Source organism: Myotis yumanensis, unplaced genomic scaffold (assembly GCF_028538775.1).
Source record: "Myotis yumanensis isolate MYYU_CA2020_CCGP unplaced genomic scaffold, mMyoYum1.0.hap1 SCAF_2, whole genome shotgun sequence".
In the NCBI taxonomy this organism is placed as follows: Eukaryota; Metazoa; Chordata; class Mammalia; order Chiroptera; family Vespertilionidae; genus Myotis; species Myotis yumanensis.
Genome location: NW_027223753.1, coordinates 96,915,840 through 96,932,079, shown reverse-complemented (window position 1 = coordinate 96,932,079; position 16,240 = coordinate 96,915,840). Strand labels below are relative to the sequence as shown.

At 41.7% G+C, this 16,240-nt stretch overlaps 1 protein-coding gene across 4 annotated transcripts in view; it reads left to right on the top strand.

Moving 5' to 3' along the window:
- IRF4 (interferon regulatory factor 4) overlaps positions 1–12,456 on the top strand; it is a 52,991-nt gene extending 40,535 nt beyond the window's left edge. For 3 of the 4 annotated variants that reach the window (XM_070405834.1, XM_070405835.1, XM_070405833.1), the window contains exons 6-9: positions 99–206; positions 2,608–2,961; positions 5,692–5,804; positions 7,887–12,456. In XM_070405834.1, the coding sequence (XP_070261935.1) occupies positions 99–206; positions 2,608–2,961; positions 5,692–5,804; positions 7,887–8,030 (719 nt within the window). In that variant the 3' untranslated portion in view covers positions 8,031–12,456. The remainder of the gene's footprint in view (positions 1–98; positions 207–2,607; positions 2,962–5,691; positions 5,805–7,886) is intronic. The other variant, XM_070405836.1, reaches the window with a different exon arrangement.
- The last annotated feature ends 3,784 nt before the right edge of the window (positions 12,457–16,240 follow it).

The following is a 16,240-nucleotide window of genomic DNA, read 5'->3' as shown; positions in this document are numbered from 1 at the left end:
AGGATTGGTGCATCCCCCACCAGAGGCTAATAGTCACACCTCAGGAGAGGAGGCCTCCCTATTTGTGTACAAACTCTGACTTTTATTTACAAATACAGGTTGCCAGGTGACAGGAACCTTTTATGCTTGTGCCCCGCCTGAGTCCCAGGCCCCTGGAATCCCCATTGAGCCAAGCATAAGGTCTGCCGAAGCCTTGGCCCTCTCAGGTGAGTGTGGCTTACGGTCTGGAGGCACCCAAGGGAAGCTGGTGCCTACGGTGCTCACCTCACTTTTGGGTAGATTTGATGGGGAGGTTGGTGAGCACAGCCCATGGGCCCTCATTTTCCTCCAGCTGGTGCCCGTATGTGTGTGGACACTCCTGACTCACTCCTGAACATTAGAAAAGTTAGCACCAAGAAGCCAGTGTAGGATTCTGATGCAATTCTACAGCTGGATGAGTCATTTTATGTTCTTCATTGGCATCTATCTGAATTTCCTAGAATATGCAAACACCCCGGTTTCATTTACCTGGCCCCTCTTCAGCTAACAGCCTCACAATGTAGTATACCTTCTTAGAAAAAAGCACCAGGGCTTCTCATCTTGAAAAGCTGATCATCCTTCCAGGTTTAGCCACAAACAGTGTTCTCATCAGCTTCCCGGGGACGCTAGTTCTGGCTGCTTGCCTTCATCATAGTTGCATGCATATTGAGGCCTTCCTCTGAACTGAGATATGTTTTGCAGAAAATATGGCTTAGATTTGATTTTCAAGGTTTCATTTCTAAAAGAGTCCTGGCACCTTGGAGATGCCACCTGTTTAAGGGAGGGACCTCAAAGTGTACTAACTATGCGGTGTGTGCATATTTATTTTTTAGGTAATGTGTTGCATTGTTTTAAAATGAGATTTGTTTTTACATTAAAAAATGTAAAGCTTAAGTTTCCAGGTTCTCCTCTGCTCCCCCTCGCGCTTTAAAAATCAGTAACAGAATCAGTTAAATTCTCAAGGTTTCAGGGAGACGAGTTGTGGGCACCTTTCTCTCTGCAAGGGGAGCTGGAGTTTTTGTGATTTCACCCTTTTTGGTTCCAAAGTTCTGAATGAGGCTGCTGCCTTCTTCCTAGATGTTCCTAAATGATGGAGGAAGGAGATTTTCCAAGTAGAAGGGTTTGTGTTTGTTTTTAGAAACTTTCAAATGCTTTCTTAAGCACCTACAACTTATGTGGGTGCCTGAAGAGTAGGAAATAACAGCTATTTATATCACTGTGACCTTGTGATTTTTGATGACATATAATGAAATGAAACCTACCCTGCAAGTCACCTCTAATGGCCAACGCCCACTCTCCTCAGGGTATGCCCTCCCAGCTCACTCTCCGCCAACGTTTACAACAGCAGAAATTGAAGTGGAGAATTGAGACATTATGTAGGTTAAGTCTCAAAACCTGACATTGAGGAATAGGAGGGTTTTGTGGGTTTCTGTTTTTGGAATGCATAAGACAGATTTATTAGTTGAATGCATTTATTAGACAACTACAATTATCATTCCTTCTAAACCCATACATTTGCACAAGGGTAGCTGATACCTATCCACAAAGTCCTTGTGCTTCATTAAGGGGCCCTTTGCCATCCTAGGTTGGTCCTTTCAATCTGCAAAGAAGGTTCTGGAATCAGCAAAATTTTATAACTGAGTTCATCTTGTTTAATGTTTTAGAAAGCACCATTTTAGAATTATTTTCAAACTTAAATATGTAGCCTAGTGGGATTTCAGCAGACTTTACTCTGAGAATATTTGTCTTATTGAGTCCTTTCTTTCATCAATTAATTTTATTTTACAAGTAGTACATATGCTGTGAAAAAACTAATTTAAAAATCAGAAAAGCAAAAATGAAAAATAAACATCACATTCTCAGTACCCAGAGATCACCATTGTTAACTTAGTGTTTAGCCTTCCTGAAACTTCAGTGTGTGTGTGTGTGTGTGTGTGTGTGTGTGTGTTTTAACCTAATGGCATCATATTGATATTTTAGGGTAGTTTCAGATGGGTGGATATATTTGCTCCACCCCCACCCCGAAACGTCATTATACTCTCTTTGCTAGTAGAAATTAAACTTGGATTTTATTTTCTCCAAAATCAAAACTGATTGTTATGCCTAAAGATTAATTTTTGTTCAGTGGTACATGACTTAGTGTTTTAGACATCACCATTACCGAGAGAGAGAGAGAGAGAGAGAGAGAGAGAGAGAGAGAGAGAAAGAAAGAAAGAGAGAGAGGAAGCTCTTTACTGTGGTGCTCTCTAAAAATAGTCAAACCTATTTTTTCGAAAATTAATGAAAGTTATGCTCCCTCAATCCCCCAGAAATCCCCCGTCACATAAATGGGGGAAATGCAGAGTTAGACAACATCCAATTGACTTGTGGGCCTTTTCTATCATCTCGCTGTCTGTGAATCTCCAGGAGTGAGAGAAAGGCATGCAGATCTCAGGACTTCCTAGACACTGGAACTTTTTACTTTCTATGGAGTATCTTGGGCAGCAGTGTCCCACCAAATACTGTACTTTGGATGGTAGTTTGGCATCATGAGGGGTGTGCAATGCTCTTGGTCCCTTAGCACTGACCCCAAATGCTCTGTGTTTGCAGACTGCCGACTCCACATCTGCTTGTATTACCGGGAAGTCCTGGTGAAAGAGTTGACCACGGCCAGCCCCGAAGGCTGTCGGATCTCCCACGGGCACACCTATGATGCCAGTAACCTGGACCAAGTCCTCTTCCCCTACCCAGAGGACAATGGTCAGAGGAAAAACATCGAGAAACTGCTGAGTCACTTGGAAAGGGGTGTGGTCCTCTGGATGGCCCCTGATGGGCTCTATGCCAAAAGACTGTGCCAGAGCAGGATCTACTGGGACGGGCCCTTGGCATTGTGCAGTGACCGGCCCAACAAACTGGAGAGAGATCAGACCTGCAAGCTGTTTGACACACAGCAGTTCTTATCAGGTAATGCACCTCATTATCGGTTAGAATGCAGTGCCTCAGCCCCGTGAGCCTACAGAGAGAGAATAAGGTGGTGCTGGCCTGTCTGCCACAGTGGTCAAAAACAGCAGGTCACTCGCCCAGACAGAGGTCTCCTTCTGTTAATCCTGATCCCAGAAGAGGTTTCTTGTTTGGTTCACATCTCACCTCTCCTTTTACCACCAGCTCCTTTCCATCAGCAGAAGGGTATGAAGAGGAGGGTGATTGCTCAGGGGGATGTGGCTCAGGCTCATGGTTTGAAATTCTGGAATTCAACAAGTAACAAGGTTCTTGGTTAATGGCAGTATGATCTGAGCAGGCACATCTGTGGATATTTCAGCTCTTTGAAGGTTCGTAGGAAAAATGTAACTGTGAGAAGTTTATTGGTGACATTCTTGGTTATGAGATGTGCAGATGGGACCAAGGATAGTGTGTTGAACTGATTTTGAAGGGAAATTATAAGAAGGCTTTGAGCTTCTTCTATATATGTATGTCTCAAATCATATTTTCCAGAACCAGTAAGTTTTGTTTTCCTAGTTTTGATTTCATGAGAATTAAGTTAGCCCTGGGCTGGCTTTTGTGAAACTGCTGGCCAAGTTATTACCAAAGTTTCATCTGAAGTGTTCATGTGGCCATCTATATGGACGCTGCCTCTTTGGGAGGGAGAAAGCTATTGTAACCTGCACTAATTACCAATTCTTTCTCTACCTTGCCCTAACCAATTTTTTTAAAAGTGCCCCCTTTGGAATCACCTGTGTCTTCGGGTTTTCTTGTGCCCCTCCTTTCCCTGAACGTTCCTCTTAAGTCAGTCCATTTTCAATAAAAATGTTCTGGCACATTAACCGTTGCTCAACTTTTTAGGTTTAACTTGCCCAAATTCTCTTAGGCTCATTCAAATTCTCTTTCAGTGCTGAAACAAGTATTTCCCTAGATGACTAACCCTGCCACAGAGATGTGACAGGAAGAGGGAGCACTGTGTCAGGTTCCCTAAGGCAGCACCTTGGGTGACAAACCACCTGCTTCTGAACAACCTTTCCTAACCGAGCTGCAGAATTGTGAGGATTCTCTCTGTCCAGAGCCCAGCATGGTGATCATGGTGGAGTCCTGAGAGTGGGGTCTGAATGCACCTACTGGGTTTGGATCTTCTCCAAGAATGTGGATCCTGGTCTCTTTGGATCCAAAAGCTACCATAGGGCTAGGCTTTCATTAAGGCACCCAGGGAAATGGCTCTTCTCTGAGTTTCTCTCACAAGGCACCTTGTAGGAAGGTAGAGGCCTCTCATTCTAACGAGGCAGCAAGTTCCTCTTTGAGTCACAGTGAACTGAGAGGTGGATGCAGGCAACAAGGGGCAGGTATGACGGTCCAGCTGTCGGCATCCTCAGCTGCAAATTCACTTGCCTAGAATTTAGTGTTTATCTGTGAGCAAGGATTATTCTGTTTTTTTCCCTTCTTCCAGAGCTGTGCTTTCTGTCCACAGCAAGCTCTTATCTGAAAGTGTTCACTGAGGAGCAGGGAGGAGCCTATAGTCACAAGCCAAGTAGACCAGCTTCTGCACAATCACATGGCGCCTTCAGGCCAAGGAGGCAGGACTATACCAATGTGCCATCCTAATGAGCTTGTGGAGGTGTAATCTTAGACCTCTGTGGTGTAAATGCCTTTATACATCCTAAGTTGGTGAGGTTTCATTTGAATTCTGGAAGAAAAAAACAAGCAGGAAGTCAGTCCAGTGAGTTAGCTAGAATCTGCTCTTCCGTTGAAGAGAGCAGTGGAAATCTTTGCTATCTACCCATTCAGGATTTGCAGGCTGCCAGGGACAGCCCCAGAGGCACTGCCAGGGTGTGGATCTGATAAAGATGCAAAGGTGCTGTTCTACAGAAGTCACGGCAGAGACTGTCCGCGCCCTTCTTTGACAGAAGTGACATTTGAGTCTAGCGGAAAGAAAGGAGCAACTAGAGGCATGAGAGTTACCTTGAATGTGGGTGACATGCTCAATGCCAGAGGCTGAACACATCTTTCCAACAGTGTTCTGTTCTCCATTTTGCATCCTTAGGGTAGGTGAAAGCCCCTAGTCTTCATGGCTACCCTTCCCATCTCAGACCATCATCTGTCCCAGAAAGCAGGCGAAAAATCTGCTGTAGTCACACAGTTTGGGCCTTGTGCCAAGTGGGATGCCACTGCCCAGAACTGGGCTCAGTCTCCAGGATGGTGATAGACCTTCATCTGTGGTACCCAAGTCACACAGAGTCCTGGGTGACAGACAATGGATTGTATCAGCAGCTTTGAGAAGAGGTTTTTAAGTAATCCTAAAAGTAGTCAGAAAATTCTGATGGTCTTAAAAGAAAACTTATTCTTTGTATAAATTATTCTTTTGGCTCCACATGGCTATATTTCTCTTCCTTTTTCTTCTCCTTCACTCCTTTCTGCTACCTTTTGCATCCTCATGGGTTCAGTACTACAAAGCAAGGTTCTTAACCTCCAAGCCTTATTCCCATGAAGAATCAAGTGAGACCTGCACCCTCTCAGGAAAGCACAAATAGGAACAGGTACATGCAATTTTGCATCTGGGCTAACAGCCCCTCTTAGAGAAGTGAAGAGTACTCATTCCTGTTTTAGTCTTAAGAATCAACACGGAGCTTTTGCTGCCTGTTTTAACCTGGTGTGCTCAATGATGAGAGTTTCTGAGCATTTATCTTTTTTCTTATGGGGTTTCTTTAGAACTGCAAGCATTTGCTCACCATGGCCGTCCGCTGCCAAGATTCCAGGTAACTCTGTGCTTTGGGGAAGAGTTTCCGGATCCCCAAAGACAAAGGAAACTCATTACTGCTCACGTGAGTATTTAGTCACATTTAAATGATTGTTTCCCTACTTTTCACCAAGGACAGGGATCAATTTAGAGAAGTCTCAAATGAAAAGTAAACAGGGAGGGAGGGCTGTAACCCAGTGAACGTGCAGGAGAGCAGCCCCGGGACTGCATCCTGTTCCCAGTCTTGGAAATCCACTCCTCAGAAAGGAAGCTAACTTCCAACCATTTAATTTGTCTCCTCTTTTTTATTTTTCAAGGAAATTGTCATAGTTCCATTTTATAAGGATTTAAAAGGATTGATGCTAAAAGTTGTCCTTTAAAATTCTTCAGTTTAATATTGCAATCAAAATGCTGTCTGATATTTATTTGATGGAGTTTTCCCCAAATGTGTATTTTGTAGCTCCCTCAAATGTTTCCCAAATCCTTTTATTTCTGGATTTTTGTTTTTTAAAAATTATAATTATTGGAAACAAGAGCCAAATGATATTTGGAGGAATACAGGGAGATCAGACCATTGCAATATCCTGAGGCCAAATTTAAGATGGGTTCAACTGTGGCAAGTAAACACCTGTTTCATAAAAAACAAAGAAAAAGAGGTTTATATTGATAACATTTAGCATTAATTTGCCACAGAAAAGAGTTTTGAATACCTAGGACTTTTGAATTTGAAAATTTTGCATTGTATCGCTACATACCTTCAAGAGTTATTAATGGGCCCAAATAATAAACAGTGAAGGTGAAAAATTATACCAAATAATATAAAAATTCAGGTCATATTTTAGTTCTGATGTTTCTCATTAAAAACTGAAATAAAACACTATCCTAATTTTAAACATGCAGTCCCCCTTCTTGATTGTAAAATGAAAAACAAAACAACCAATAAACAAAAATATAATCCTATGGACTTCAGTTGTTTCTCAAGAATCCTCGCCAATGATTGATATAATTACTGATATAAACAACTGGATTGTTAAATGACGAACTAAACTGGGCATTGATAAATAACATTTAAGAAGTTGGTGACGAACTCCCACACCAACCTGACTTTAAGGGTTTTGGATGCACTAGCTTTCCTATAATTAGGCAAGGAAGGGCTCTCCAGGCGAAGACCTCTGAAGTCACCTTGTACCCCGTGGTTCCACAAAGGACTGAGGGGTGCGGGGGAGGGGTGCCCAGGAGATCCTATTCCTTTTATTATGGATTTAATTTATTTTCGGTTCTTCATATGAGTATGCTTAATTTCTGTATATCAAATAACATAAAGGCTCAATTTAATAGCACCATTGACTGAAAGCACTTGGTGTTTTTAGATGCTGTAAATTTAGGAAAAGCTGAAAATTAAATTTTAATATTGAATGCAATCACACTAATAGACAAAGTAGATTAATTTGGGAACAAGTAAATGTTACCACAATAACAATTTTGTTGATGATGTTGCTTCTTTTTCTTTTCTCTTTAGTTAAGAAACACAGATGGTGTAGGTCAGTGGTCGGCAAACTGCGGCTCTCGAGCCACATGCGGCTCTTTGGTCCCTTGAGTGTGGCTCTTCCACAAAATACCACGTGCAGGCGCGCATGTGCGGTGTGATTGAAACTTCGTGACCCATACGCAGAAGTCTGTATTTTGTGGAAGAGCCACACTTAAGGGGCCAAAGAGCCGCATATGGCTCACGAGCCACAGTTTGCCAACCACTGGTCTAGGTCATCCTGGAATTGTAAGACTGTTCAGGATGATCCCCTTCATCCTTGTCATAGTGGCCTAAATTCACTAAATATGACCTCAAATTTCCTTTTAATTTGGTCATTTTACCTGATTTGTTGCAGTCTCAGTTAAATGTAAATTTCTAAAGACAGATTATTTAAAAGTATCATCTTTACCTTCAATTGAAACGCATAATTAAGTAGATTCTGTTTGGAGCTTAATGTATGAAAGATGAACAAAAATTGGTTCTTCAGAAGGCCCCAAGTATAAATTTTTTTATGTTATAACACCTAATTTAGACTTAACTTTATTACACTCTTACATATATTGAGTTATTTAATTGTGAGCCAATTACAGGATGTTAAAAAGAATATCTTAGTAATGTCTTCTTCAAACCTTTTTAAAGGTTGAACCTCTACTGGCCAGACAGCTCTATTATTTCGCTCAGCAAAACAGTGGACACTTCCTAAGGGGCTATGATTTACCTGAACACATGAGCAGTCCAGAGGATTATCACAGATCCATTCGCCACTCCTCCATTCAAGAATGAGAAACGTCCAGTGATTCTGCTTCATTATAAATATCTGACTTTGACCATACAGCTGATTGAACCCCCTCGTTTTGTTTTGTTTTTGTTTTTTGAAGACAGTTGAGAAGAATCTCAGCAGGAATATGTGTAGAAAATCAGCTCCATCTGATTGACAGACAAGCTTATTCCAAAATAACGGATGGTTGTCTTGAGGGTCTCCCGTAGATTGCCAACATTGGTGATAACTGTGAAATTAACCAAAGGGTGTGTTTACATTCACTGAAATGCTATATTTTATTTGATGGGGATTATTTCTTGAAGACTGAGAAAACTTGTGTTTCAGTGTTGACCACTAATAGAGTGATGAAAGCACTTAAGTGTTGTATTATTTCTCAGGGAAGTAAAATCTAAATTTGAGGCTACTCTGCTCACAAAAGAAACAAACTAATACATGTAGGAGATATTCCTGCTGTAGAAAATGCTTGCTTATAGATAGAAAGGGGTCTTTGACTGAGGTTGGGCCACAGTGCCTCCAGCTTTTGGGTGGCCCATCTCCCCAATTGGCCTGGGTCTCACCCCAGGTAGCCCCGATGCCCTGCCATTCTTTCTGCCCTGTTTGCTTCCCTCTCAGGTGCCCCTGGAAGCCAGTTGGTAGACTCGGTTACTATCTTCTTGAGCCAAAAAGCATTAGGACTACCCTGAGTAGTACTTTTTTTTATCCTTATAAAACTGCTACATAACATTATATATGTTTTAGGTGTACAGCATTGTAATTTGACATCTGTATGCACTACAAAGTGAGTGATCACCCCGAAAAGTTTAGTTATCATGTTTCACCACACAATTGAAACCCTTCATCCAATTCAAGCCCCCCCAACACCTTTCCTCTCTGGTAACCACCAATCTGTTCTCTGAATCTGTGAGTTTGTTTTTGTTTGGTTTTGTTTATTTGGTTGTTTTTGTTTTTAGATTCCACATATGAATGAAACGATATGGTATTTGTTATTCTCCATCTGACTTATTTCACTTAGCATAATACCCTCAAGGTCCGTTCATGTTATAGTGCATGGCAAAATTTTAGCTTTTATCTTTTTTATGGCTAAACAATATACCACATCTTCTTTTTTCATTTGTCCACTGCTGGATACTTAGGCTGTTTCCATTTCTTGGCTGTTGTAAATGCTGCAGTGAACATAGGGACCATGTGTTTTTTCAAATTAGTGTTTTTTGTATTTTTCAGATAAATACCCAGAAGTGGAATTGCTGGGTTATATGGTATTTCTATTCTTAATTTTTTGGGGAATCTCCATACTACTTTCCATAGTGGCAGCACCAACTTACATTCCCACTAAAAGTGTACAAGGTTTCCCTTTTCTCTAAATTCTCTGCGGCATTTTTTATGGTCTTCTTGATAATAGCCATTCTAACAGATGTGAGGTGATATCTCATTGTGATTTTGTTTTGTATTTCCCTAATAATTAATGATGAACATCTTTTCATGTGCCTGTTGGTCATCTGTATCTAGTAGTGATTGATTATGATTCTTTTGTCCTTAGTCGTATTCTGTAGAAATTATTGCTTAAATTGTTTTTTCTTAAAGAAGAAAAAAAAATCCACAATCCAAGTACTAAAGCTATATTTTGGAAACTCAGTGACATTTCCCCTCTTATCCTCTTTGTTTTGTTTGGCTATCAGCAAGTTATCCATGACAACACTAAGAGAAGGAGCCAGTGCTTTTTGATTTGGTGAACTCTGTTAGGAAAGATGATGACAGAATTTCACGGGTTGCATAACTGCAGACTCAGTGGGCTGTTTTTGCTTATTTTGTATATTATATGCTTCCTCATGCCAATAATGGTTTGACATGTTCATCATTAATTATTAGGGAAATACAAAACTGGGCTTTTCCAAAATACATCTTTTTATAGAATCACTAAGATATCCACTTGCTTACATAAGCCTGACTACTTGTTTGTTTTTGAAAAAGTACAGATATTTAAACATCCAATATTTTGATCAAACTATTAAACAATTGCTGTTACTTTCAGGCTCAACAAAAGAGTTGGTAGTTTTCAAATACATGCTACTCTTGCTCTAATCTATACTTTTTATCATTCAACAAACAGTGCACCCACTGTGTGCTCCTTTAATGCAGCCATGCAAGTTTACCTCATTCCCTGCAGAAGCTCTGCTGTAGACTCCACTGCAACACAGTTAGTAAGCCCCAGGTATTTTGCCAGCCAGTCCCAATGAATACCTGTGGGCAGCAGATTGCATTTCTCGTGAATTGCGGTGATTTATACATCTTATAGATGCTAAGTGTTTGGGGTATATTATCCTCTGCGGTAAATGAAGACTTTACAAACACCACTGTGACCCAGGCCTGAGTGGGGCCCTCTTCCCCGTGAGCAGTGAACCCCATACTTTGAGAGGCTCTGTGGGATCTGCCCGGGGGCTGTAGCTTCTTAATTTTCCAAGTAGATCCTTAATTTCAATCACTTGTGAGAATTATTTTCTTCTTCTTTTTCTCTCCTTTAAAAAATACTAATCTGCTTTAACACAGGAGTTACGTTTTCTGGAAAATGCTGTTGGTTTAGGCCATTTCTCTCCTCTCCCATTAATAAACTCAACTACGCTGAGTGTATTTTCAAGGGATCCAGAGTATGGCTAGTGAATGAACCAGTTACAAAATATTCAGGGTGAAGACTCCTAACAGTTGGCTGAGGACTTTGGAAAGGAATGCCTCCTTCCCTGACTTGATAAAATTGGATTAGCAAACCAGAACAAACTAGTTTGTTGTCAATGAAAGGTGCTGTAAAAGAGTTTAGGCACTTGGACTGCATCCCTGGCTAGTGTTGTGCAGTGATTAGAGCATTGGTCTGCGCACCTAAGGATCTCAGGTTTGATTCCTGATTAAGGGCACTTACCTGGGTTGCAGGTTCATCCCTGGCCTGGTCAGGACGTGTATAGGAGGAAACCAATCAATGTTCCTCTCTCACATAGATGTTTCTCTCCCCCCTCTCTTTCTTTCTCTTTCCCCCACTCCTCCTCCCTTCCACTCTCTAAAAATTAATGGAAAAATATCCTCATGTGAGGATTAACAAAACAACAACAACAAAATTTTAGCTTGCAGCAAAAAATATTTGTTTCACAGGTGTATTTTCTTGGTCTACTTCTTGTTCTTAGAATTTAGTTAAACTGTAGGCAGTAGTTGATGTTTTCTGGAAAGCTTTAGAGAACAGGGTGACCAGCTCATTTCAAATGAAAAACTTGAGTCTGAGACAAAACAGGACAGTTAGTCACCCTCTGGAGAACCCAGCAAGACCATTGTGTTTGAGCCAGGAAGAGACTGCTCCACTGAGAGAGAACATTTAAAATCCTAAGTGGGATGAGCAGCATGACCATGTGGTTATCACTTGAGCATAGGGCTGTCAGGTTTGTGTTCAGAGAAAGGTGTGCACTGGGCTGAGGCATGAATAGGTTTTCTTCCCAATCACTACATAGAGGCCCCAGAGCAGGACCAGCTCTGGGAATCTTGGGCGAGGTCTGGTACGGGCTCTGTCTGAGAAGCTGAGCTGTGGGTTGGTAGGCATCGAGAGGCAAGGATCACTCCCGCATCAGGGAAGGTCAAAAATTATTTTAGGGCATCAGCTAATTTTTAGTAAAATGCAGACACAGTTCAAATCCCCTTTCATTCCTCTTTGATCACATTTCTTCCCTTTCTCCACTGGTGAGCATTTTTCTGAAAGCTGTGAGCTTCCCTAGGGCTATATTTCTATTATATATCTCCCTAAGTTGTTTTTAGCTGACAGATGTATGGCACACCTAATGCGACATTTAACTAGATGAGTAAATGTTGCATTGGGGCTGTTCTGCCACCTAGACTGTTCTGCATCTTGCTTTTCTCACACCCCTGTCTATGAGATCGATCTGTGTCGATGCAGGAGGATCTCATTCATTGTTTAACTGTTGTTGAATAGCTTGTCCACATGAATGTAGTGAAGGTCAAATTTCCTGGCCTTTATTTTCATTGCTTTAAGGAAAGCAAATATATGAAGGGTAGCTGAAGTGGAGGAGAAGAGAGGAAATGTGGAAGAGAGAAGAAAGGCCAGCAGGCCAATCCACCTCCATATAAACTCATATTTTGCTTTAGACTATTTGGGATAGAAGGGACCTCATAGGTAGAGGGGTTCACTCTTCTGCACCCCTGATTTAAGGGTGGATAGGACCAGGCGGTTCCATAGATTCAGACCAGTGCTGTGCTGGTTCGGTCTTGTCACCAAGCATCCTAGGCAGGGGTGTCTTGAGAACGAGGCTGATCATTACGTGGACAATGGTTGTACATAATCGTGCCATAAATGTTAATGTAAATTGCTTTTTAACACAGATTTATATTTCTGATAATCTGATGTTTTAAGTAGTTGATAAATAAAGACATTTTAAAAAATAATGTTATGGGCCATGTATGTTATTAAACACTCATCTTGATAGCGATTTATTTATTTATTTATTTATTCTTTATTTAGTTTTATTAATTTCAGAGAGGAAGGGAGAGGGGGAGAGAGAGATGGAAACATCAATGATGAGAAAGAATCATTGATTGGCTACCTTCTGCATGTCCCCTACTGGGGATCAAACCGGCAACCTGGGCATGTGCCCTTGACCAGAATGGAACCAGGGACCCTTTAGTCTACAGGCTGGCGCTCTATCCATTAAACCAAACCGGCTAGGGCTTGATAGTTTTTTAAATACTTCCTCCTTCTGGTGCATTTTTTTTAGCAAGGTTGCTTTAGCAGCCTGCTTCCTTCCTGGTTGTCATATGTGTCTGTAAAATCAGATTTTTAAAAATTGCTTAAAAAAATACAAAACTTATCCTAGTATTGGGCAGCTCCTCCAGCCCAGGAAACACATCTGAGGAGAGTGTGACCATCCTCCCTCTTCTCCCTTAGCAGGTCTAGTGGACCCAAGGAAATCTATACCACAGCTCTTTGATTTTGTCCTTGTTGTTAAAGGAGAGAATAAAGGGGAGAGGACATAGGTTAACTGGTACCCTGAATGTGAAATGTGATATAGAACTGTGTGTGGAAAAAGGCACACGCATGAGATGGAGCCCCTTGTGGCCTCTGGTGTCCCTCTGTCTGCTGGTAACTCGTCTCTGTGCAGCCAGCAAGGGGTCTACCTTTCTCAGTCTATCTATGTATTGCTCTGTCTCATAGGAGACCCAGCCCTTCAGCCCTATCAAGTGCTGAATAGTTTGTGGGAACATCAGAGAGAGGCTGCAGCTAAAGATTGCTCTGAGCTGTCAGAATGTTTGTAGTTTGCAACTAGGAGCCCCAGAATATTAGATTAGAATACTTTTGAATTTGCTAAGTGCTAACTAAATAGAAATAATGGGGAAATAAAGGATCATAGTGCTTTAGGGGCTCTATCTGCTCAGCAAGTATGGATGGACTTGAGTCGGTATACATAAGCAAGTCTTTTCAAGTAATATAGAAACTTTGCATACTAAAGAGTTTCAAAGTGATTTTCAGCTCTTTGACATGTCCTTAAGTAATTTTACACCTCCCTCAGGTATCAATGTTTACAAACTTTTCTTCATACAGAGTTAAAGTTTGACAGTATTGGGTTCAATTTCCTTAAAACACGTATTACCTTGATGAAAAAAATACTTTTCTTTATTTTTTCTTTTTTTGGTTAATCCTCACCTGAGGATATTTTTCCATTGCTTTTTAGAGAGAGTGGAAAGGAGGAAGAGAGACAGAGAGAAGCATCAATGTGAGAGAGACACATCAATTGGTTGCCTCCCACATGCACCCCAACCAGGGCCAGCAACTGAGGTAAGTGCCCTTGAATGGAATCAAACCTGGGACCCTTCAGTCTGAGGGCCAACACTCTATTTACTGAGCCAAACCAACTAGGGCAAGAAATAGTTTTCTATAAAGTGCACTGGCAATGCTACCTATGCCACAAAAACATGATCTCTCTAGAAAGAAATTCCAGGAGTCACACTATCTCATCTTAAGACAAGCTATACCTAAATTAACCCAGCTAGCTAGCTATCTTCTGAGTCAGGGGAGAATTGTAAATCCCAGGGCGTCATAGGTACTTGGAAAACCAGGTACTTCTTCGAGGAAGCCCTACCCCTACCAGGCTGACCACACCTGGGCAGATGGCTGTCCTTAGATACATCCTCGTAAGGCAAGAGCCCCAGAATATTAGATTAAAATACTTTTGAATTTGCTAAATGGTAACTAAATAGAAATAATGGGAAAATAAAGGATCATACTGCTTTGGGGGCTCTATCTGCTCAGCAAGTATGGATAGACTTGAGTCAGTATATGTAGCAAGGCTTTTCAAGTAATATATCTTCCTCTCTTCCTTCTCCCTTCACCACCCTCCTGGCATGCTGCTGTCAGCAGGGTGGCCTCCACCATAGTACTTAGACCATCTGTCGGTATGATCTACTGTAAAGTTAATTTTATCCTAGCACTTGAGTGAATGGTCCAAAGTTTGGAATCTGAGGTTCCAATTATAGACACTTTATTATCCTTAAAAACCATTGTTTCTCTGCTATGGGTAACTTACAACTCATTTTTTCTCCTTTCCCCACAGGTTGTGGCATAACGGTGGTTTTATAGAGAATCACCTCAGTAAATATAACATCTTTGCCTCTTATTTCCTCTCTTCCTGGGTCAGGTTTCCATAATACTTTATCTGGAGGAAGATCACAGGCATCTGAGACCTCTACCTTCATTCTTACTGCCCCGTTGCTGATTTCCCTCTTGGGTCCCTCTGAGCTGTGCAGTGCCCAGTGGCCCGCTTCTCTCTCCTGAGGACTTCTGCCGCTATCCGACCACCTGGCGAACACCCTCTCCTCCACCAAATCTTAGCTATGCCTTCCTCCTGGAAGCATTTCTTCACCTCCCACGGTAGGTCAGGGAGCTTTCTCATTTGTACCTTCTGTGAAGGATAATATTGAAAAGATGTCTCCCACTGTGGGCACCCTCTTTGCTTACTTTCAAGTAGCCAGTACACTGGTATTCATTGCGTCAGGGCAGAAAGAGCACAGCCTGCTCTCTGCTCCTGTCTATCATCTTCCAAAGACACTGGTTCTCAAGGGAAAATAGAGGTCTCCTGGAATCCAGGAATTTAAGGAAGATAAACCCTTCCACTCCTCTGGCCGCCCAGCTCAGACTGGGGACAGATGCACAGAGCTCAGGAAAGAGAAGAAATGAGTGTGTAGACTTCAGCTGCCCCCTGGTAAAGGAGAGCTATGTTCTGCCTCCCGGAAAGAGCCTGTGGTTGCTGGGGATGGAGAACTTGTGGAAAGAACAGTGAGGAAGCAGAGGTTATGGAGGGCAGCCAGGATAGCTGAAGGATAGCTCCATGGTAACCTGCATTGACCAGTGACTATGAGACGGAGTGGTGGGCCTCCTGGGTTGAATGTGAGTGGACACCACCTTGAGGACCAGACTTTTCCTCCCTTCCTTCTCCCTTCACCACCCTCCTGGGCACTGCAGAAACAGCACCATACTTAGTACCAACTCAAGGAAAGGGGAGAGACCCAAAGTTTATTGAGATTGAGTTCCATCCCCCTAATGCAGTGATGGCGAACCTTTTGAGCTCGGCGTGTCAGCATTTTGAAAACCCTAATTTAACTCTGGTGCCGTGTCACATATAGAAATTTTTTGATATTTGCAACCATAGTAAAACAAAGACTTACATTTTTGGTATTTATTTTATATATTTAAATGCCATTTAACAAAGAAAAATCAACCAAAAAAATGAGTTCATGTGTCACCTCTGACACGCGTGTCATAGGTTTGCCATCACTGCCCTAGTGGAATAAGAGCTAAAATGAAAATTATGTTGTTAAAGAAAACATGAATTGTATTTCTTGAAAACTTTAGCTATGGACTTAGGTTTGTACTTGCTGTGTCTACAGTACAACACTGCCTATTCTTTATTTAAGTTACCTAAATATTCATTTTTCTCCCCTAATACGAACTCCTAGAAGATGAGATCTGAGCTTGTAGCTGTATACCAGTACCTGGAGCAGCACCTGGCCCTTAGTGGGCACCACGTACATTAACTCAGATGGACCTGTCTGATACATCCAGCACTGTCCAGTAGGGCTTTAGTTAAATGATGGCCACCTATCGAATGAAATGCTATGTAACCATTTAAAATTTTGTATGGTATATAAGGATTTTGTGACATGGAGAAATGTT